General features: G+C 41.1%; 1 protein-coding gene across 2 annotated transcripts in view; it reads right to left on the bottom strand.

The window, feature by feature from the left end:
• Dclk1 (doublecortin like kinase 1) overlaps positions 1-18,744 on the bottom strand; it is a 338,861-nt gene extending 320,117 nt beyond the window's left edge. The window contains exons 1-2 of one of the 2 annotated variants that reach the window (XM_042685806.1): positions 18,670-18,744; positions 14,510-14,904 (exon numbers count right to left, since the gene is read on the bottom strand). In XM_042685806.1, the coding sequence (XP_042541740.1) occupies positions 14,510-14,885 (376 nt within the window). In that variant the 5' untranslated portion in view covers positions 14,886-14,904; positions 18,670-18,744. Of the gene's footprint in view, positions 1-14,505; positions 14,905-18,669 lie in introns of those variants that run through there. The other variant, XM_042685807.1, reaches the window with a different exon arrangement.
• Between the last annotated feature and the right edge of the window lie 6,549 nt (positions 18,745-25,293).

Genomic DNA, 25,293 nt, shown 5'->3' on the forward strand with positions numbered 1-25,293 from the left:
TGACATGCTAAAATATGAAACAAAGTTTAAAGCAATCTAAAGAGTAAATAGAGCCAGGTAGCTATGGTTCATGCTTTTACTCCTAGCTACTAAGATTTAAAGCCAGTCTGGACAGGAAAGCCCATGAAACTCATCTGTAATTATCAAGCAAAAAGGTAGAAGTTGAGCTGTGGCTCAAGTGGTACAGCACTAGCCTTAAGAGAGAAAAAGCTAAGGAGAGTTCTTAGGCCCTGAGTTGAAGCCCCAGTCCAGAAACAACAACAACAAAAATAGACAGTATAAACATGATGTATGTGGGAGTTGTGACAATGAAATCACCACCCCCTATAACTAGCAAAATCCAATTTTTTTAAGAATAAATAGAATACAACACTAGGGACCCTGAACGGTTAAGAATTCATTTTGAAAACAAATAGCAAACTATATTTTGAGCCATGAAAATATTTATATTTCCAACTCATAACCTTTCACCAGTAAAATTTTTCTCCTAAGGAAATGACAGACATCAATTAACATAATTGTAACAAGTACATGCAACTTCAACCATGAGATCCCAAAATTAAAAACAACTCATAAAGCCAGGGGTTGGTAATAGCTCATACCTGAAATCCTAGTTACCCAAGAGGCTGAGATTTGAAGATCACAGTTCAAAGCCAGCCTTGATAGTAAAGTCCATGAGACTTAACCACCAAAGAGTAAGAAGTGGAACTGTGGCTCAAGTGGTAGATGAGTAGCCTTAAACAAAAAAGCTCAGGGACAACACCCAGACCCTGAGTTCAAACCACAGAATAGACACCAAAAACAAAAGAAAAAAAAGAACAATGACAAAAAGCCCCAAATAACCCACAAATCTCCTAAATCCCAAATAATAGGTAATAATAGGTTCAAGACCTGAATTGGCTACTCTATGCAGTGAAAGAAACCTAGGCCATGAACCTGTCTTCAAAAGGCTTCGAAAGCAAACAGTGTATGTGACAAGATTCTATAAGATAGAAAATGTCAAATGCTAAATACATGCTATAGTAATCCTAATCTGAAAAAGAAAGAAATTAGTCTCCATTCCCTCTAGGCTGTTGAAGAAGAAAGGCCATTCACAATGGCCTCAGAATTGAGTAAAACGTCTAGAGACAATAAAAGTGAGAAAGGTATTTCAAATAAAATAATAGTATGCATTGCTGACCATCTACAAGATGTTAGTGTTTCCATAAAATGGCTCTATAGACAAACTGATAGGACTGCAGTATATAAGTAACAAAGTCACAGTGGTCAGACATGGGTGTTGACAGATCACAGGTTCCAGTTAGAAGAAAGAGTTGAAGGTAGGATGTGGGCAACAGAAACACAAGACACCATGAAGAAAGACCGAGAGAGGAGACTGAATTTTTCACATCTACTCCAGACAGAGGGTGTGAATGCTGTGAGCACTCAGCAGATTGGTTCAATCAAGCAGAATTAGAGATGATTAGGTATGGAACGGCAAAGGACTGTGAGTTAGCCAGGACACTAAAACTCCTCTTTTAGTCTACTTCCCACGTTCCATGGTAGATAAAAATAAGAAACAGGAATAAGTTTGGATATGTAGAAAGGCAGGAAATTGTTCTGACTGTGTACATACTAAATTTGAAGTCTTTAAGCGACAAGCAGCTGGAAATTTCCAACAAGCAATAAGAAATCACATTCAGGAATTTCAAAACTGGAGTGTATGGCTGCTGGAAATGCCCAGAACCACTGGGTGAAGTTGAAATTCGGGAGATCAATATTTTTAAATAAGTTTTTTATTGTGAAAATACTGTACAGAGGGGTTACAATGACATGAGCAAGGTAATGAGTACATTTCTTATCAAGCATTGTTGCCTCCTCCTTCATTTTTTCCCTTCCCATCCCTGATCTCCCATCTCCACGACACCTCCCCTCTCCCCCCACAAAAGTTGCAAAATTCATTTTTTGTCATAGCATCTTGTACATCTCATTGTTGCGATGGGTCCACCAAATTATTTAAATAGTGATCAATATTTAAACAAGAGCAAACTGAAGAAGTAATTGCAGGGATGGGATGGCATAGTGTAGTCTTTTGAATAATTAGCAGAATAAAGACCAGGAAGCTGAAAAATCTTTTGACTGACAGGGAGGCTTAAGGAGAAGGAAGGCAGATAAATGGAGAGAGAAATGGTAGGAGAATACAGTCATAAGACTCAGTGTACACATGTGAAAAGGGGACTAGGAAACTTGGGTGGGGATGGGAATAGATAGAAGGTAACAGATGGAAGGGTGACATGGATCAAGATGCGCTGTACATCTGATTAGACATGTTGAATTTAAACCTTTAGTACAACTATTTGAAGATATAATAATAATAGTAATAATAACAATAAAAGAGAAGAAAAACAAAGAGGGCCAGAGGAAGGGAGAGGAGAAGGGATGGAGGAGGGATGAAGGGAAGAAAGAAAAAGAAGAGAGAAGGGAAGGATAAGTTAGAAGAGGAGGAAGGGAAAGAGAGACAGAAACACAGAGAGAGCCAGAATGAAGCTATTGAAGGGAACAGAGAGAAATGAGATGCTGGGGCCATGAACACAACTGGTAGTGAAGGTATTGAACTATGGGCATCAGCATCCAATGCCAAGATAATTATTCCTACAAGATCACTGCACTGGACCAGCAGGAAGTCACAATGCCCCTGTAGTGACCACTGCAGTTGAGGAGTGATGCCCCATTACTGTCATGTATTCATTTATCTACTCATTGTCTTTCCTCTTTATATCAGGGGTATCTGTTAAGCAATTAAAACTATTATTCCAGACTAAGGTATTCAATGCCACTGACTTCCAGAGGCGTAGATATAAAATAAAATTACATTAAGTGAAGTAAGCCAGGTCCAAAGAAACATAGGTCCCATGGTTCCTTTCTTTGCAGTAAGTAGTACATGTATAGCACAAGCAGAAAAGGCCAAAAACTATGTACATATGACCATATAAGATGTTGTTAAGCAAAACAAACCCCAAGATAGGGACACAAATATCTTTTTTCTTTCTTGCTATTGTATCTAATGTATTTATAGTGTACCATGTGGTTTTTTGTTTCTTTGTGTGTTCCTCCTCCACAGTATAACCCCTGTTTTCCCTGTATTTGATGTTGGTCCCCTGCATCTTGTATATACATTTCTCTAATTCAGGAAGGGGAAGGGATAAAACAAAATGCTTAAATAAGGATACAGGTTGACCCATTTTAACAATGAGATGTACAAAACACTATGTTGAAAATGAACTTTACAACTTCGGCGGGGGAGGGAGGTAGTTGTCGAGGTGGGAGGGAAGGGATGGTAGGGGGAAAACAAAGGAGGAGGCAACAATGCTCAATAGGAAATGTACTCATTACCTTGCTCATGTAACTGTAACCCCTCTGTACAGCATTTTTACAATAAAAACATATAAAAAATTAAATAAATGAGTATACTATAGTGCAATGAGCCTAATGAAGGGATGATGTGTGATTAAGTTTTAAGCAAATAGAGGCAGCAAGTGTTGACATTTCTAACCATGGAAGAGCTTCAGGTTCGAAGGTCAGGAAGATCAAGGCAAAAATTGTTTAGACTGTAAGTAATGTGTGTATCTATAGGCTGAGAGGTATGAGCTTAGGAAGGATCATTTATGACTGTCCAGTGTTGAGCATGTAGTATATTGATCATGTTCTAACCCTGTGATCTTACCTACAATCCTTACCGCAACCCTGCAAGCAAAGTATTAGCATGCCTCTTGTCATGTAGCATACAGACTAAGGCACAACGAGGTAGAGAATCTGCTATAGATCTTAGCCTTAATAAAGATGGAGGCAAGACTTAAACACAGAAGGTTTGGTTCCAGAGCCTGTGCTCTTCCCCATGATGTTACACACACACTCTGAGGAGGGACTTCTCCTTAGGCTGAGACAGGAGATAAGGGAAGCCTGGGAAAGAAAAGGAATAGAAAGACAACAGCTCAGTTGCAGCGCTGAGTGCATCAATTGGGGCCAGGAGACATGGGCAGCCACAAGGGGAGGATAGGAATGAAATGCTGGCACAGGCGCATAAAGACCGCAGGCCACATTCTACATGCAGAATGGACAGTTACTTTTAAACCAAAAAGTGGAATAAAGTGATCTGACTATGGCCAGGACTCTGTAGGTCGGATGTCCTGTTTGAAGGCTACTATATGGGATATGTGCATTTTCAAAAGAAGCTCGTATAAACCCCATGCACTGTATAAGGAATAGAAAGCATGCGTGAATACAAAGATGATATAAGAAAAAGAAAAACTGAACTCTATTCTTAGCTTAAGACTCCTGAACAGTACAAGAAATAGAGCTAAGTAGCAAAAAAAAAAGATGATACATACTCTATTTTTAACTTTTCCTGCATTGTTCACATTTTTGTACTATAGAAATGCTATTGCTCTTTCAGTCCACAAACTGGGCAATATTATTGTTCAGAAGTAGCAAGGGCTTAAAGACTATAATAATGGTGATGGAGCAGAAAGAACAAAATGAAGAAACAGAAATCCCATGATTTGGTGACAACTTGAACTTGGAGGATTTCTGAGAGAAGCACCAAGCATGGCAGTGTATGTCAATAACTCCATCTACATGGAAGGTGAAGATAGGAAGATCTCAGTTTGAAGCCAGATTGGACAAAAGTTAGCGAAACCCTGTCATTAAAAAAGTTGGATTTGGGGCTGGGAAGGTGGCTCAATAGTAGAGTGCTTGCCTTGCATGCATGAGGCCCTGGGTTCGATTCCTCAGCACCATATAAGCAGAAAAAGCCGGAAGTGGCGCTGTGGCTCAAGTGGTAGAGTGCTAGCCTTGAACTGAATTGTTCAGGGACAGCACCCAGGCCTAGAGTTCAAGCCCCATGACTGAACAACAACAACAAAAAAGCCAAACTTGTATAGTCATACCACCTACTCATGGGGCAAAATTAGGAGGATCAAGGGCCACAGCCAACCCAGGCAAAAGGCCAAGCTCCTACCTGAAAAACAAAACAAAACAAAAACCTGAAAGCAAAAGAACTAAGGATATGGCTTGAAAAGTAGAGTGTGTCTAGCAAGCATGAAACTATGAAATTAGTCCCAGGTATTACAGAAAAGAAAACAAACAAGCAATAAAAGACAAAAAAGAAAGAGAAGTTAAGAATTGTGTTAACAGGTATACTCAGGATGCCATATGAGAATACCATATACTGAGTGGTTTATAAACTCCACTCATTTATTTCTTACACCTCTGGAGGCTAGAAAGTCAAAGATCAATGTTCTGGGAGATGCATCATCTAATGAGGATCAAAACATCCCCTTTCCCCCCAGGATGGAAGGGGTTACCAGTTCTTTGTGATAATGTAATCAATCATCGTATTTATGACTCCAAGACCATGACCTAAATATCAAATGCTCCTTCTCTGACTCTCAGCACATTGATAATTAAGTTCCAACACAGGAATTGGGGATAATGGCAGTCACAGACATTAGAACCCTAGCAAGTCATGAAACTATTTAATAAGAACTGGAACCGGGGAGGAAGAACAAATCTAGATAATGGCAAAGAATAAGTTAACTTTCTTCATGTTGCGTTTGAAAGGACAAAGGGTATCCTAGTGGAAGGATCATAAATGATCCTTCCCACCAATAGGTTTTATATGCTCATACCTCTCAGTCTATAGATACACATATTACTTACAGTCTAAACAATTTTTGCCTTGATCTTCCTGACCTTCGAACCTGAAGCTCTTCCATGATTAGAAATGTCAACACTTGCTGCCTCTATTTGCTTAAAACTTAATCACACATCATCCCTTCATTAGGCTCACTGCACTATAGTATACTCATTTATTTAATTTTTTATATGTTTTTATTGTATATATTCCAGGTGGCCACAGTGCAGAAGACAGGTCTGATTTGAGAGTAATGGGTCTTAAAACATCAACTGAAATAATGACAGCCAGTAAGACCAGAAAAGAACCCCAAGGTCAGAAAGTGGATGACACCATGTGTGAAAATGTGACATGGGAAAGAAATAGAAAATCACAAAAACACACCACAGCAATAATCACAATAAGCACAGTCCACTAATAAAGGCTAGACTCTAGAAGCAAAAGCTTAAGGAGGTATAAAATATTTACAAAGACACAAAGTTTCTCCCTCGAATATTTACTAATTACAAAGGAGAAAAGAGTAACTTTAGAAAGAAGATACCTGGTGCATATCTTAACCAGCTGGCCTGGGTAGGCAGTAATAAAGCATGTTGTAGAAGATACTTCATTATTAAACTGCTGAAGGTCATATAGGAACTCCTGTGTGACAACTTTGAAGATCCAAATTAATTTCAAAACACAACATGAAAGAATTGAAGCAAATAGCCTGGGAGAATCAAAATTGAATTGGATCCCTACTTCACATATTATACCAATATAACTTGATTTAAAAATGTAGTTGGGCTGGACACCAAAGGTATTCATGCCTGTACACCTATTTACTCTGGAGGCTGAGACAGACATTAGAAGCCAGCATAGGCAAAAAAAGTACACTAGACTCTACCTCCAAAATAGCCAGCAAAAGCTGGGCACTGGTGGCTCACTCTTATAAGTCTACTTACTCAGGAGGCTGACATCTAAGCATCATGGTTCAAAGCCAGTCCAAGCAGAAATTTCCCCATGAAACTCTAGAATTAACCACTCAAAATCCAGAAGTGGCACTGAGGCTCAAAGTATAGAGTGCTAGCCTTGTGTAAAAGACCTCAGGAACAGCGCCAACGTTCTGACTTCAAGCCCCTCAAGTGACAAAAAATAAAAAATAAATAACCAGCAAAAGGTGGGATGGTAGAAAATGATAAAAACTATGGGGTTAGAATATATAGAAAATATATCAATGCCCATTATATATATGGAAAGGTAAACCAATAACAACACCCCTGATTGTCTTTTCTTAATTTGAATGGAAACAAATCTGTGAATACATCACCTTCTTGAGAAAATACCAGTCTTACACATCAGTGGTCCCAGAGCAAATTGAAACACTTTACAGACAGCAATTATTTAATATTCTCAAAAGCTAAACACTTCTACCTCTCTTACTATATCACTTCTAGAAATTATCCTAAAGATAATCACATACATGAGTAGAAAGCTGGTATCTAAGGATATTCATTGCAAAATTATTTGTAATAACAAAGGAGTGGACACATTCTAAAAGCCTACCACCAACAGATAAAGGAGTATGAGAAGTCAGTAAAAATGTGTAAAAAACACAGTAGATACAGTTCTTGATTTATTGATATGGAAAGGGCTCCATGATATAAAACTAAATACAAAAAGCAAGGTGCAATTGGTTAATCATCTGTAGAAAACTAATATATCACCCTGCACCAGAATCAACTCCAATGGATCAACGAACTCGAAGTCAAAGCAGACACCCTGAAAACATTACAGAACCAAATAGGAGAAACCCTAGGTCTCCTTGGCACAGGCCAAAATTTTCTTAATAGAGAACTAGAAACACAACAAATCAAAGAAAGGTTGGACAAATGGGATTACATGAAGTTGCAGAGCTTCTGCACGGCAAAGGACATAGCTAGCAAGAACAATAGAAAGCCCACAATTGGGAGAAGATCTTCACTAGCCATAAAATGTACAAGGGTCTCATATTTAAAATATACCTGGAACTCAAAAAATTAAATCCCCCAACAACAAATCCTCAAAGAAACAACTGCCCAATAAATAAGTGGGCTAAAGACTTAAAGAGAAATTTCTCTGAAGAGGAAAGAAGGATGGCCAATAGACACATGAAGAGATGCTCAACCTCTCTAGCCATAAAAGAAATGCAAATCAAAACAACATTGAGATACCACCTTACCCCAGTTAGAATGGCTATAATCAAGAACTCTAATAACAACAGATACTGGAGGGGATGTGGCCACAGGGAATCCTACTACATTTTTGGTGAGAATATAAACTTGCTCAACCACTTTGGAAAGCAGTATGGAGGTTCCTCAAAAGACTCCACATAAAGCTCCCCTACGACCCAGAAATCCCACTTTGGGGCATTTCCCAGATGATCACAAACAAGACCATAGTAAAGCTACCAGCACAACTATGTTTATTGCAGCATTATTTACCATAGTTAAGACATGGAACCAACCCCGATGCCCCTCAGTAGATGAATAGATCAAGAAAATGTGATATAATATGGAATTCTATGCCTCCATCAGAAAGAATGACATTGCCCCATTTGTTAGGAAATGGAAAGACTTGGAAAAAATTATATTAAGTGAAGTAAGCCAGGCCCAAAGAAACATAGGTCCCATGGTTTCCCTTATTTGCAATAACTAGTATATGTCTGGGACAAGCAGAAAAGGTCAAAAGCTATGTTCATATGACCAGATAAGATGATGTTAAATAAAATGAACCCCAAGATAGGGACACGAGTGTTTTTTTTTCTTGCTTGCTATTGTTTCTAATGTATTTATAATGTACCATGTGATATTTTTTGTTTCTTTGTTTGTTCCTCCCCCAGGGTATAACCCCTGTTTTCAATGTATTTGATATCGGTGCCCTGCATCTTGTATATATACTTCTCTCATTTGGGGAGGGGAAGGGAAAAAACAAAATGTTTAAATAGGGATACAAGTTGACCCATTGCAACAATGAGGTGTACAAAACACTATGTTGAAAAACAAACTTTACAATTTAGGTGTGGGGGCGGGGGGGGGGCGTTGGGGGGAGAGTGTAGTTGTCGAGGTGGGAGGAAAGGGATGGTAGGGGAAAAACAAAGGAGGAGTTAACAATGCTCGATAGGAAATGTATTCATTATCTTGCTCATGTAACTGTAACCCCTCTGTACAGTATTTTTACAATAAAAAAGTATTTTTTAAAAAAAGGAAGGTGCAGATCCTCAAGCGTAGTAAATTACCTTCTGAGTATAGTATATACATATCTTTATCACACATTGTATCACTGAAAGAATGCTTTTTAAAAATCCAGTAAACTGTTGCGTTAAGAGAACTTGGGGAACAACATGCTTTATACCTATTTAAAACTCATTTGTTAGCAATTTATTACAGCCAAAATGCTGTAAGTGGAGCTATGGTTAAATGGTAGATCACCAGCCTTGAGCAAGTGACCATGCCCAGGCCTTGAGTTCAAGGCCCAGTGTTGGCACAAAAGAAAGATAACAAAAACAAAACTGCCATTCCAAAAATGAACACTGAAGAATGCCATCTTTGGTATACTTAGTATATGTGTACATGTGTATAGACATACATACATGCATACATACACACATACAAGCATATTCACATACAGACATACACACATGCGCCTGCCCACACATACACACATATTATATATTTATAAATAAAACATAGATATATACACATGCACTCCTCTATTATATTATATAACTAGAGCTTACAGCCAACTCCATCAACCGCTCTTCTGCATAATAATCAGTGGATAATAATAACACAGTCAAAGTGACCATAAGACAGTTATAAATACTCTCACATATGTCATTGTAACTCAGAAGTTTCAGCCTGAGATCAAGTGAGAGAGAACAAACTTAAAAACATTTGCCGCTGCATCCACTAAAAGGATTTAATTTAAAATTCAAACCTCATCAGGGTGTCAGGAGGGAAAATGAAAAGCTAATAACAGGCATTGAGGTTTACATAAAATTAGTATGTAAAGTGAGAGGTAGGAGCCTAATGAGGAAGAGGAAGCAATGGTTTGTATTTTAACAAACTAAGCAGAAATGTACTAGACAAAGAAGCAAATCTAAATGAATTTCCAGCTATTTAAAACACCCGGTGCAGCTGTGTGGTAATTGTCCATGTTATGAACTAAGAGTTAAAAAAATATGTTTATATTGAAAATTCAAAAAAGAAAAAAAACCCCAAATGCACAATACATGAATTCACTCACCATCCTGATGGAATCATTCATTCAACTAAATAAAAAGGTATTTTTTCTAGGAAAGTAATTTTAAAGTATCAAAATATTCCACCTGCATTTACTTTAAAAGGAATGCAGGGGAAAAAATCCATTTGGGAGCACATGAAAAGACAAAAGTGTTTCTGGAAACAACACTTTTCATTCTCTGAATTAAGCCAAAGATAGAAACTGTTTTCCAAAAGTAGTAAATACACTAATAGCAGTGGAAACAACTTTTATTTGTAGTTAACTTTCCACTAGAATATCGGCTAATCCACTATATCAGAAATAACCCACTGTCCTAACATGTACCCAGCAATAGCTTTTATATGAATTCAATTACAGCACATGGGATGAGTAGTAGCAGTTGTGAGCTTTAGCACTGACACACACCTTCCAGGGTTCAAGTCTTAACTCTACCATACCTTGCTATGGGATTCAAACAGATCCTTGTCACACTGCATTCACTCTTAGCACAGGATGACAACACCAACTGCCCCTTGGGAGCACTGTGAGATCTATATATATTCACAGCTGACTAAGGGACTCTGATTGAGGCTTGACACATGCTTAGTAACTCTGAGCCATCCTTACTGTCTTCAGACAACACAGCAATGCACACAAAGTCCAACAGGACAGGATAGAGGGGAGGGGAAGACAGGGGAGGGGAGGGGAAGAGAGAGGAGGAGAGGCAGGGGAGGGGAGATCCAGAAATAGGTGCACATAGCTACAGCTAATCTAATAGTCAACAAGAGCACCATAAACACATGTTGAATTAATAACAAATGGTGTTGGGGAAACTGGATATCCTCCACATGTAAAAGAATGAAACTAAATCCCTCTCTCACACCCTGTATAAAATTTAATTCAAAATGCATCAAAGATCTAAACTACCATTTGACCTGCTATCATTACTGGCCATATATCCAGAGAAATGTAAGTCAGCACACTCATAACAGCACTATTCACAGTAGCCCAAATATAGAATCAGCCAAAATACCCATCAACTTATGAATGGATAAAGAGAATGTGGAATGAACGTAAACAAGCATGCACACATGCACACACACACACACACACACACACACACACACACACAATGGAGTATTACTCAATCATGAATTTATGTCATTTTTAGGAGAATGAATAGAACTAATGCTCATCATAGCTAAGTAAGTGAGACTGAAAATGGTCAGTGTCATGTGATCTCTTTCATATGAGGAATCTAAACATTTTTTTCTCTTGTGCCAGTCTACGTAGTGTTCTTGAGCATTTTTGTTCAAGGCTAGTACTCTATCACTTGAGCCACTGCTCCATTTCTGGCTTTATTTTGATGGTTAGTTGGAGATCACAGCCTCACAGACATCCCTGCCCAAGCTGTCTTAAAACTAAAATCTCTGGATCTCTGCCTCATGTGTAGGATAAGGAATGAGTTACTGATGTCCAGTAGGAATCGAGATATTTTTAAAACATGAATGACAGGAGTGTAAATCAGGGACTGTTTGGGGAGAGAATATGTGGGAGGGGAAAGGCAAAAAGAGAGATGAAAGAGGAGGTGAATAAATTAATTATATGGGGGTTGGGAAGGTGGCTCAGTGGTAGAGCGCTTGCCTTGCATGCATGAGGCCCTGGCTTCGATTCCTCAGCACCCCATAAGCAAAAAGAAAAAAACCTGGAGTGGTGCTGTGGCTCAAGTGGTAGAGTGCTAGCGCCCAAGCCCAGAGTTCAGGCCCCATGACCGGACCAAAAAAATAAATAAATGACTTAATTGATTAATTATATGCATGTATGAAAATACTACAGTAAAACCTATTAATAATTGTTTTAAGAGGCAGTGAGGATAAAAAGTAACACAGAGGTTAAATTTGACCAAAATATATGCATGTCTGAAAATATAACAATGAAATTCTTTTGTATAAGTCATAAAAACCTAATAAAAGCCTGACAAAATCCTGAAAGAAAAAAATTAAAGCTAGAGGAAGATGGTGGCAAACATTGCATGATTTTGCTGGTCCCTAGATGTAAAGGGAGACCTTGTCCTCTTCCCATCATCACTCTTTATTAGGTGAGAATTGTGGACTATCTCGGGCTAAAGGTCAGTTCCGGGTAGGAAACTGAAATACCCATGCCTTCACAGATGCCACACAAGTGATTTTAGAATTTTAGAATAGAATGAGGAGTCAATCCTCCAGCTGTCTTAGGGTGTGCTTTGAGATCTTGGCATATTTTTCCCTACAATGCCATCAGCCCACAAAGTACTTGTGGCTTGGTGACTAGTCATGCACCTGACTTTGCATTTGATCTTTGGAATATACCACCAAATATTTTATTTGTCTTGTATTTCCTAAAGTCATGCAAAGGGATGGGCATGAAAGAAACAAAGAAGACTTAGAAAATGTTCATGATTACTCTTCCCCTTTAATTTACTAGAAATTTCCACCCCTACAGAGAAGGGGGAAAAAGCCAAGTCTACAGGCATCTTGGCATGGTGACAATTCACTGAGAGATATGAATTCTCACAAAATAAACAAACCAAGCCCAGGCTCCTCCACACCTGCTCAAGTCCAATCAAACTATTATGGGCCTGGCATTGCTGCCAAATGATAAGAAAAGGAGAAGAATCCCTCAGATCACATACAGATCTTGATCGCATACAAATTCTGGTTACAGAGGAGGACAAGAGGACTCTGCTTGTCTAGAGTTGATCATCCTAGATCAAAAGAAGCTGAAAGAGATGTTCCCTAGGGACTGTGGCATCCCTCCAGAACCTGGGTCTGGGCAAATATTGCTGGGATAAAGAACAGAGAGTAATAGCGAGCTCTTCCAACACTAAGTCCGACTTAACTTAGCCAACTTTGTTCTGTCCACTTCATCAGAGCCTTGAGATTTCAACTCAGAAGGACCTGCTGTTCAAACAGCATAGCTCCCAATCTCATTCTATCTTACATTTAATGACAGTTATTTCTCTATATACTATTGAAATTTGATTCTGATTTTAAGAAGGAAATGAGAGGTTTTATGCTTCCTTCAAGTGGAGTTGATCCAACTGATTAAAGTACAGCACACATAGGAACGGGTTTCCATGTTTTTAACACCTTTGAACACAGAATATGTTAACAAAATAATTACAAGGAAAGTAAACATGTCTGACTAACACAGGGGCTTAAGTAATGGAGGATAGATAAGTAGAAGGAGGAAGTGTGGGTAATTATAATTATAATACTCTAAATACCTATGGGCAAAAGGAACTAGGAAAGCTGATGAGATAAATGGGAAGGAGACAGATGTGAGGACAGGGCAGGTAAGAATGACGAAGAGGGGACAGTGATCACGATGCATTGTACTTAAAAACCAACATGTTGAATTAGCCCATTTGAACAACTACTTAAAAACAGTTTAAAAATTAAAAGAAAGAAATTCTGAAGCCTGAATCAAATTTAATAGGGCCAGATGCTATAAAAGAGAAGTTATTCCAAAAGTTAGAATAAAAAAAATAAATATTAGCTCTGAAACTAAATAAATTAAGTCTGTCTACCATGATCTCATGTGTATGTGCGCGCGCGCAGCGCGCGCGCGCGCGCGCACACACACACACACACACACACACACACACAGAAGCACTGTACACATAAACAGGTAGGTTCAATTAAAACTCCATTGCACAGCAATTTAAAGATAGAAATAAAAATCGAAAGAAATGGAGTTGATCCCAAGGCAAGCATAATCCAGATATTATTTTTGCACAAGATACCATGCCTTAACTGTGGATCCAAACCATTCAATTTCACATGGCCCAAAACAGATTAGTGTCCCCATAAATTGGACATAAAAATAATCTGAACCCATAAACCCCTTCATCTCTGCAAGTACCACAGGAAAACAATAACTCTTCAAAATTAAGAGGAAGAATTGGGAAAGCACATGAAAGGGTCACATTGATCAAGATGCACTGTACTCAAACAAAAATGTTGAACTGAAACCCCTTTGTACAACTATTTAAAGATAACAAAAAATTAATTAATTGATTAATTAATCGGAAGAAACTTAGTCTAAGGAATAGTCAGAAAACCTAACTTAGCACATGATGTAAGTACCCTCATGTCCTTTGAATTTTCAGGTCCTCAATCTCTAATGATAAAATTAATGGGTTTGATAACTATCGAAGCATCAACTTAAAATTTCATTTCCCATTAATCAGTCTTATTTCAAGTACTTTTGGACATCATGATAGCAAAAGCTTAATTTGCATCTCAAAATTACCATGAGCTATGCAATCAAAGATATAAAAATGAACTTTTAAATTAAGGTGATATGAGTCTAAGAAAGGAAAAAAGGATAATATTGTGGGGTTAGCACACCCATGTCTTCAGTCTATTATTATGGGTTCCCTGACTTAATACCATTAATATCTTTTTTTTTCATTCGTTACCCTTATAGTTTAATATACTCAAGCATGTTAAACAGTAAGCACTAGATAAAAGTATCCTCTAAGAAATGAAGACTAGCCCAATGGGGATGGGAGCCTGGATCCCACCAGATCTCCTGGGAGATATCTCCTAGACTCACCTTCCACCAGTTGATCCAGACTGGAAATCTTCTTGAGCCCATCGATGGTGTAGATTGTTCTTACTCCCTGGGGCAAATTCACGTTATCTGACAGAGTTCGGGTCAAATCAGCCAGCAGGGCCTCAAAGGATCTGAAGCGGTCTGGGGAGATGGCATACACAATCCCTTTGAAGTAGCGGTCTCCATTCCGGTAGAAGCGCACCTTCTTGGCCTTCTTCTCGGAGCTGAGCGTCTGCAGCGTGCGGGTGCGGTAGAAGCTGCAATGGGCGCTGTGCGTGGGGCTGGGCAGGCCATTCACCCGAGACCCCCGGCTGTACCTCTGCGCCTTGTCCCGCTCATCGAAGTGCTCCAGCTCCATATCTCTGCCGAAGGACATGACGGACTGCGGGTGGAACCTGCGAGCCCCAGAAAGACAGACACACAGCCCGGGGTTACTGGGCGATTTCCTGGTGGGAAAGGTTCTGTGTGCTGCACTGCTGGGTGGAGATACCGCCCTTACAGCTCCACAAGAGCTGTCAAGAGGGAGAGAGCGGGAGAGGGGGAGGACAGCGAAGAGGCTGATCCCAGGGGAAACGGTTTATTACTTAACCACAGTTTGATTAGAAACAGCTCCTGTGTGTTGATTGCCTACCACCTATGCATTGTCACAACCTTTCAGACGATTATTGCCTACATTTACAGAGAAACTGAGGCACAGAAATCCCTCCTTCTACAGTGAATTACAGTGGATAAATGGTTGAGAGTTTCATGACTCCAAAGCTCAGCCCTCACTGAAGGGATAATTCTGCTAATTCGGGTAGAATTTGGAACATAAACGATCGTATGATTTTTACAACTGAAGGAAAGTGGGTGGATCCAAGTACTAGTGGCTCATGAATGTAATCCTAGCCATGTAGGAGGCTGAGATCTGAGGATCAAAGTTCACAGCCAGCCTAGGTAGTAAAGTCTGATTAATTGGCAAAAGTACGAAGTGGAGCTGTAGCTAAAGTAATAGAGCACCAGTTTTGAGCAGAAAAAGCTAAGGGATAGCACTCAGGCCCTGAGTTCAAGACCCAGTTCAAGACATTTAGGATAGTGCCTAATATATAACACATGTTTTATTTTTATTAATAAAATCTGCATCTCCACAGTCCATATTTCAGTATCTTTTTGTGCCAGTACTGGGGCTTGATCTCAGAGCCTGGAAAGTGGAGGGTTTTTCAAGTACTCAGGCCAACTCACTAACCTCCTTCAAACTTTGTAAGCAATATGGCCAAGTTGGCTTTTGAAAGGTTTGTTTTCTATTCATTCATTCATCATTTGTGTTGGTCTTAGGCCTTGAACTCAGAGTCTGGCTGTCCCTGAGCTTTTGTGCTCAAGGCTAGCTCCCTACCACTTGAGCCACAGCTTTACTTCTGGCTTTTTTGGTGCTTAATTGGAGATAAGAGTCTTACTAACTTTCCTGCTAAGGCTGGCTTCCTGATTCTCAGATCTCAACCTCCTGAGTAGGTAGCCACTGGTGCCCAGCCGGTGTTCATTTTTTCTTTTTAATATATTTTTATTGTTAAGATACTGTACAGAGGGGTTACAGTTACATTTCCTATAGAGCATTGTTACCCCCTCCTTTGTTTTTTTTCTTTCTTTTTTTTCATTCGTCAAAGCCAACATAGGCAGTAAAATCTATCTCCAATTAAGTAGCAAAAAGGCAGTAGTGGATCTGTAGCTCAAGTGGCAGAACACTAGTCTTGAGCAAAAAAACTAAGGTACCGAGCCCATGCCATGAGTTCAAACCCTAGTACTGGGACCCCTCACCCCCCCCAAAAAAAGACAGAGGTCATTCTTCTATCCTTTTGACTTTGCTCCAAATCTAATAATTCCCACTAGAAGGAAACATTCAGCAACCCAGCAAATAATGGCACAGTTGTGTTACCAGAGGTGAAAATCTAGGTTTAAGGGGCCATAAATGTATCAGCCATTTGATTTCTCTAGAATTAGGGAAAGACTTTTAGAAGCAGGAATTCTATCCCAATATGAAAAAAATCAATTTTTAATAATAGCATTTGAGTCCTGGTTACTCATGCCTATAATCCTAGCTACTCAGGAGACTGAGATCTGAAGATTGCATTCATTGAAGCCAATCTGGGCAGGAAAGTCCGTGAGACTCTTAACTCCAATTAATCACCAAAAAGCTGGATGTAGAGCAGTAACTAAAGTGGTAGAGAACCCACCTTGAGCATAAAAGCTCAGGGACAGAATCTAGGTCCTGAGTTCAAGCCCCAAGATCTGCACCCTCATACAAACAAATAAGGCAAGGTTTATTGAACTATATTCAACTGTTTTTTTCTTTCTAACGATTATGTGTTCACTCAGGGCAGGGACCACATTTTTTACTTTCCTCCACTGAAGTAGATAATGATGTTGCTGACAAAGCAAAACCACACTCCACGATATCATTGCCCTGGTTGCAGGCACCACTAAATGAATGTCACCAGCCTCCCTACACATCCTTCGTGTCCTGATCATTATTAAAACAGATGCTTTTACCTCCACTGGCACGAGTGAACCAAGAGATATGGAAGGTTCTCTAGGCTTCTACAGGTCCCCACTTCCTGCTTGGGGATCCTGCTAGGACAACACAGCCTCCACATTCTCAGATCATAAGCAGCTCAAGGCCTGGGACAGGTATGCATTAGCTCCAAAAGGGTAACCACCACACCTTGGACACAGACACTGGGTTGGGGAAGAAGGTGGAGACTGACTCTTATCAGAGATTTTCCTACAATTACTGCCATGCCAGGAAACCAACACTCTCGATTGTTCTTTGTGGAATTTCTCACCATTTTGAAGACTCTGTGTGCACCAGGCTCTCTACAGATGAGCTCGTGGGTTCTTGTTACACACACACAGAAATCTGGCATCAAGCTACCACATTGAGATAAGAGTGGGACTCTAGTCCTGGGCAGATTTTAACAGAGGGCTTTGGTATTCGGGGAGAGGAAGCAGGGAATAAAAGGCACACAGATCCCTCTGAGGGCAGCGTGCATCACCACACATGTCTTCGTCGCAGACGTGTGCATTTGTGTTATAATTTTCCTCTCTTGCAATCCCTTCTGACCGGTATCCATGTGCCATCTCACACTTAAAAACGCTGCCCTACTTTCCCTCCCGCTGAAAGGCGATATATTTAGGAACCATCAGGACACCTAATTCACCCTGCAATGTGGCGGCTCCGCGCGTGTTCACCTTACCCTGGACACACACACACACACACACACACACACACACACAGGTGCAGCAGAGAGGCAGCTGGTTTGAATGGAAATCTTTCCATGGCTTTCTCTCGGGCACACATTGCCTTGCCAAATCCAGGGGCGATGATCCTCTCCACCCCCACCCCACCCCCCAGCGAACCCGCTTTTCCTCTTTTGTGGAGGAGAGGGTGTGCAAGCGTGGTGGGGGGTGGGGGGCGGCGCGGAGGGCGGGGGGCAGTGCGCGCTCTACCCCTAGGGGGAAAATGCCATTTCCTCTCCGCGTGCTTTTAGCACTGCAGGTACCGGTTTGTGCACGAGGGCAGCCTCGCTGTCCCCAGAGGAACTTGAGACCCCTGCAAAGGTACTTGCAACACCCACACTGCCAGCGCCGCCACCATGCATGGATCCCCCCCCCCCCCACATAGCCACATTCCCACCCCACCCACCCCACCCCAAGCACACACCATCCGCAATCACACATCACCCTCCCCAGGCGCTCTGAAAGCACACAATAAGCAGCCAGGCCCGGCCACTCCTTCCCAGGGGACTCAACCCTCTCCACAGCCAGGCGTGACAATGACAAGCACCTCTCCCCAGCTCCTCCGTCCTTGGTTCCCCATCTCACAGAAGCCTGGGAACTGGGCAGGAGCGGGATGGAGGGGGGGGGCGATCTTCCGCCACCCCCTCCCATTGAAAGCCCGGGTGGCACCAGACAAAAGAGGCAGGTGCCAGCCGCCCCCGGGGCCGCCCGCACACACACCGTGCCCCGGCCCCAGGCCTGGACCTGGCTGGCCAGGGCAGGGCAGCCGCCTTTCGAGGAACGGTGGCGGGCAGGCTGGGGGGTCCGCCCTCGTCCCCCGGAGTGGCCCTCCCCGCAGTGCCGGTCCCCACCCCCCCCACCCCCGGCCTGGCGAAGGGCTAAGCACCCACCGGTTCTCCGAGAGTCGCCTCTGGGCTGGGGCGGGGGGTCTTTGTGGCCACAATCGGAGCCGCTTCCCGAAGCTGTCCTCGCCCGGGGCTGGGCGCGGCCGGGGCTGGGGGTGCTGCGGGGTCGCAGGCGGGGAGACGGCAGCGGCGGCGGGGTGGGGGGCGGGGGACGGATCGCGGGTGTCCGGGCGGGCGGCGTCCGCTAAGGCTGGGCTGTGCCTCGGCGGGTCCTCATTGAAATGCGGCGCTCCGCACGGCCTCGCTCCAACCTCTCTCTCCCGAGGAGGGCGGCGGCGGGCGCGCTCCCTTCCCTGTGTCTCGCTCGCTCGCTCGCTCGCCTGCCCACCCCTCTCTTCCTTCTCCGCCTCCGCGCGCGCCCCGTCCCATCCCCGCCCTTCCAGGCAGGGCGCACCCACTACGCTGCGCCCCGGGTCCGCCTCCCTCCCTGCGCCCCGGCTCCCACGGTGTATCCACTTAATCCAACCCCTCACCCCCCCCCCCCACACACACACACACTGATCTCCAGAACTGGTTGTCTGGAGATAGGGACAGAGCCGATGGCCGCCCTGGGGGATGGACAAAGATGGATTGGAACGGGGATGTAGGCTGGGCAGAGAGGTGAGGGGGCCCTAGAAATGGGGTCTCCTTCCTCAGAAGAGTCAAGGGACATAACTCCTAGCCGAGCCCCTAGGTGACTCAGACCTGTCATCCTAGCTAGTCGGGAGGCTGAGATGTGAGGATCCAGGTTCAAAGCCAGCTAGCTTGGGGTAGGAAAGGCCATGAGACTCTTATCTCCAGTTCACCGGCAAAATAAAGGAGGGCGGGGGGGGGGGGGGGGGGGAGAAGTGGAGAAGTGGCTTGAGTGATACAACACCAGCCTGAAGCAGAAAAGGTCAAGTGTGAGTATGAAGCTGTAAATTCAAGCCCCAGTACCTGCAGATTAAAAACAACAACAGAAGTTCCTTTTCCTTCCTGCCCCATCCACACCTTCTGATGGGACCTGGAGGTGGGACACTTTTCTCCCACGGTTATAGAAGCCACAGCAATCACTTCTCATTTAGGATGCTGTCACTCTATAACTATAGTTTTTCCCCCAGGAAGGGCCTGATCTGCACTTGAATCCCTCCCATTGACCCCAGGACATGGGTCACCCTTGAAATAGTGATCGGAGTCGAATGCTTTCTTTCACAATAAGCCCCCAATAACTTAAGACCCAGGTTTTGCTCACCACTACATGCCTCATAGCTGCCAAGACTGGTGGTCAGAGTGGAAAGTCCCATGAGCTCACACAGCCTTTCTTCCAAGGGCAAGAATGTTCTAGAAATCCAAGCCTTTCCAGCTTCCTCAGCCTTTGTACCAAAGTGCAAAGAAGCAAGAGCCTATCCCAGATTCCTGTGAAACCTTAGCCTGGCTGGATATCCACCCACAAATTTGGTCAACTAATTTTTTTAATGCTATCATTAGGACATGTGTTCATTACACACACACACACACACACACACACACACACACACACACAAATACATGTGTATTTTTTCTTGAGACTGCACTTTTAGAAAACTAATAGTGTACATTTGTTGTACAAATGGGTTTCCTTGTGATATTTCCACACATATATATAATGTACTGCTTTTCCCCTCCCATTGGTTGCTGTTTCCCCCCCAACACCATCATGTTATTGTTTTTAATGTCTAGACTTCTCATATGAAAGAAAACATTTGTCTTTCCTAGTCTGGCTTATTTAGCTTAACAGATGATCTCTAGTTCTACCCATTTTCCTGAAAATGACATAATTTCATACCTTCTTAAGTATTTGTGTACAGGTACAACCCTTTATCCATTTGGTGGTTGACAGGCTCCTACTTAATATAGATTAGATATTGTTAATAGTACTACATAAGCATTATTGTGTAGATATTTCTACTGCATGCTGACTTACATTCCTTCTGCCACATGTTAAGAAGTGGTAAAAGGATCACATGGCTCTATGTTTATTTTTTGAAGAACATACTAATAATGCAATTAATAAAATTAATTGAACAGGTCTCAAAATAAGTACAGATGACCAATCAAGACATGAAGAAATGTTTTACACTCTTAACCATGAAGGAATTGTGAACAAAATTATGAGATTATGCCTCATTCCTCAGTCAAAATGGCAATCATCATGAATGCAAACAAACAAATGCTAGCAAGGATGGGGGAGGAAGAGGAACCTTTATACATCATTGGTTGGAATATAAATTAATACATACACTATAGAAACCAGCATGGAACTCCCTGAGCCTACTCTTTGCAATGGAAAAATCCATATTTTTATTTTTCTCTTGTCTGTTTACCCCAGCTGTATATTTTACTACTTCCTATTAATAAGAGCTATTCTGGAATACTTTCAGCATATTATGTACTGGCTCAATAATTACCTTTGTTATGAAATGCAGCTCATATGTGATGCAAGCTACATATTCAACAAGTGATGCAACATTTATTTTTAAACTATTTAATAGTCCAGGGATGGGATTACAATGAACTCACTAAATTAACTAAATGCAAATTACTGTGCCTGTTTCCTCAAAACCTGATGCAAAGTGAAGGCCCAGGAGTAGGCTAAGAGAATGGCTGGAGCTAAGCAGGCTCTCTGGAGAACAGAAATCAGAGCTTCTTTTTATCTTACCAGTGAAAAATGCCAAATGATTTCTGCCAAAATGCTAAGCCATGAAAGAAATTCTCTCTCTTAACCCCAATGGTATTCTGTCAGGATCAATTTTTATGCATTTTATGTAATTCAATCACATCTTTTTCTCTTTCCTACATGCTTCACTTAGGACAATGCAAACAATGTGCTTAAAGAAACAACTTTGGTGTGGGTTCTTTAAGTAGCAACATGCTCCCAAATAGGCATAATTAAACATCTCAGGGAACTGAGACATTAAAGGATATCTATCAGCTACTACACTAAGTAATATACTTAGTCAAAGACAGCAGGTTAGTAGGCAGTAGTACCCAATAACCTGACAGACATGAATGCTATTTTCAAGCATAACCATGGACCTCTAGGGTAGCTTAAGCCGTTGGAAAATATGTTATCCTCAACAATGATTTCTAATTGAAATGCTGTTAAGAAATTATGAATTCAAGTAATTAAAAAAATAAGTCGTACAAAAGAGTTTCAATTTAGCATAAGATTTATGCATTTTGATCAATGTCACCCCTCTAAGCCTTCTCTTAAGGAATTTTTTTAACTGGGTTTACATTGTTGGATGATATCATCCTATTTCTTTTTTTCCTTTTTAATATTTTTATTTTTATTAATAAGGTTTTTTTTATTGTGAAAATACCATACAGAGGGGTTACAATTACATGGACAACGTAATGAGTACATTTCCTATCAAGCATTGTTGCCTCCTCCTTTGTTTCCCTTTACCATCCCACTCCTCCCATCTCCCACCCCCCCACCAAAGTTGTAAAGTTCGTTTTTCAACATAACTTCTTATACATCTCATTCTTGCAATGGGTCCACCTGTATTCCTATTTAAACCATTTGTTTTTTTCCCTTCCCCTCCACGAATTATACCAACATCAAATACAGTGAAAACAGGGGTTATACCGTGGGAGGGGGGACATAAAAAACAACAAAGAAATCATCTTATAAATATGTTAGAAAAAATAGCAAGAAAGAAAAACAATTTGAGTTCTCATCTTGGAGTTCATTTCGCCTAACATCAACTTGTCTGACCTTTTCTTCTTGTCTCAGACATATACTAGTTATTACAAATAACAGAAACCATGGGACCTCTGTTTTTTTGGGCCTGGCTTACTTCACTTAATATAATATTTTCCAAGTCTTTCTATTTCCTAACAAATGGGGCAATGTCATTCCTTCTGATGGAGGCACAGAATTCCATTGTGTATATATACCACATTTTCTTGATCCATTCATCTACTGAGGGGCATCTATCTTGTTAGTTCCATATCTTAGCTATGGTAAATAATGCTCCAATAAACATAGTTGTGCTAGTAGCTTTAGTGTGGTCTTGTTTGTAAACATTTGAGTAAATGCCCAAAAGTGGGATTGCTAGGTCATAGGGGAGCTCTATGTGGAGTTTTTGAGAAACCTCCATACTACTTTCCAAAGTGGTTGAACAAGTTTACACTACCACCAACAATACAGTAGGGTTCCTTTCTGGTCACGTCTCCTCCAGCATCTGTTGTTATTAGAGTTCTTGATTATAGCCATTCTAATTGGAGTGAGGTGGAATCTCAATGCTGTTTTGACTTGCATTTCTTTTATGGCTAGGGAGGTTGAGCATTTCTTCATGTGTCTATTGGCCATCCTTCTTTCCTCTTCAGAGAAGTTTCTCTTTAAGTCTTTAGCCCATTTATTTATTGGGCAGTTGTTTCTTTGAGGATTTGTTGCTGGGATATTAAAATTTTTGAGTTCTAAGTATATTTTAGATATGAGACCCTTGTCCATTGTATGGCTAGTGAAGATCTTTTCCCAGTTGTGGGCTTTCTATTGCTCTTGCTAGCTATGTCCTTTGCCATGCAGAAGCACTGCAACTTCATGCAATCCCATTTGTCCAACCTTTCTTTGATTTGTTGTTTCTGATTCTCTTTTAAGAAAATTTCGGCCTGTGCCAAGGAGACCTAGGGTTTCTCCTATTTGGTTCTGTAATGTTTTCGGGGTGTCTGCTTTGACTCCGAGGTCTTTGATCCATTTGGAGTTGATTCTGATGCAGGGTGATATATAAGGATCTAGCTTTAGTTTTCTACAAGTAATTAACCAATTTTGCCAGCACCACTTACTGAAGAGGCTGTCTTTCTTCCATTCTACTTTCCTAGGCTCCCATATCGAAGATTAGGTGGCTATAGGTCTGTGGATTCATTTCTGGGTTTTCAATTCTATTCCATTGGTCCTGAGGTCTGTTCTTGTGCCAGTACCAAGCTGTTTTGATTACTATGGCTTTGTAGTAGAGTTTGAAATTTGGTATTGATATTCCTCCAGCACTGTTCTTTCTGTTACGGATCATTTTTGCTTTTGGGGTCTTTGTTTCATATGAATTTTTGGATTGCATCTTTATTTCCTTGAAGAATGAGGTTGGAATATTGGTAGGTATCCCATTGAATTTGTGGATAGCCTTGGGAAGCATTGCTATTTTCACGATGTTGATTCTTCCAATCCAGGAGCATGAGAGGTTTTTCCACTTTCTAAGTTCTGTTTTGATTTCCTTTTTCAAGTTTTCATCATAGAGGTCTCCTAGGTATTTTATTTTTTGTGGGGCTATTATGAATGGAGTTGCTTTCCTGATTTCAGCCACACTTTTCTCATTGTTGGCATACAGAAAAGCCATTGATTTTTGAGGGTTAATTTTACACCCTGCTACTTTGCCAAAGTTTTGAATCAGCTTGAATAATTTGGGAGTGGAGTCCGTGGGATTCTTTAAATACTAGATCATGTCATCTGCAAAGAAGGAGTTTTACTTCATCTTTCCCTATTTGGATCCCTTTTATGTTTGCATCTTGTCTTATTGCTGTAGCTAGGCATCCTAATACTAAATTGAAGAGAAGAGAGTGGACATCCTTGTCTCATTCCTGAGTTAAGAGGAAATGGCTGTAGTTTTTCACCATTAAGTATAATACTGGCTGTAGGTTTGTCATATACAGCCTTTATTGTATTGAGGAATGTTCCATGGATTCCTAGTTTTTCCAGAGCCTTCATCATAAAGGGGTGTTGGATCTTGTCAAATGCCTTTTCTGCATCTATTGAGATAACCATGTGGTTCTTATCCTTGCTCTTGTTTATGTGATGAATTATATTAATTGATTTTCATATGTTGAACCAGCTTTACATCCCTGAAATGAATCCTGTTTGATCGTGGTGTATGATGTCATCCTGCTTTCTTTGGAGTTTGAGATTGGGAAATTTGTTATACTAAGCCAATCCCAGGTAATAGAGTGCATGAAACTCCATCTCAATGGAAGAAGCTAGGTGTGGTAGCCCGTGCCTGACATCCCAGCTGTGATAGGAAACCTAAAATACGTGTATTATACACCAAGCATGCACTTGGCAGCAAGCAAGACTCTGCTTCAAGAATAATAAGAACAAAAAAAAGGGACTGAAGGCATAGGCAGCAGTAGAATACCTGTCTGGAAAGTGCAAAGCCCTGAGTTTAAACACCTTAGTACTGCCAAATAAACAAAACACAACGATGTCATTTCCTGTAAAATATCAAAGAAGTGACTGGTATTAACCCATTTGCAATAGGAAAATTCAGATTTTTGTTTTTCTCTTGCCTGTTGACCCCAGCCACATATTTTACTACTTACTATTAATAAGAGCTATTCTGAAATACTTCCAGCATATTATTATGTACTGGCGCATCTTACCCTACTTCCCAACATCTAATGTTTAATAAGCTTGGAACGCCGATTGCTGCTCCAAGCAGCCATATCTCTGTATGCTACAAGATGACAACATTTGACCATAGCCCTATTGATCAGTGGCTTCTGTTAGCTAAGGGCTTGCTTTTTGTTGTTTGAGTGACTTTCATGTGTTTCTTATTTTGTTCTCATGAGAACCATTCATAGTAGGTATTAATGTCCTCCTCTTAACTTTGGGCACAAAAG

Source organism: Dipodomys spectabilis, unplaced genomic scaffold (assembly GCF_019054845.1).
Source record: "Dipodomys spectabilis isolate Male_0828 unplaced genomic scaffold, ASM1905484v1 ptg000095l, whole genome shotgun sequence".
Lineage (NCBI taxonomy): Eukaryota > Metazoa > Chordata > Mammalia > Rodentia > Heteromyidae > Dipodomys > Dipodomys spectabilis.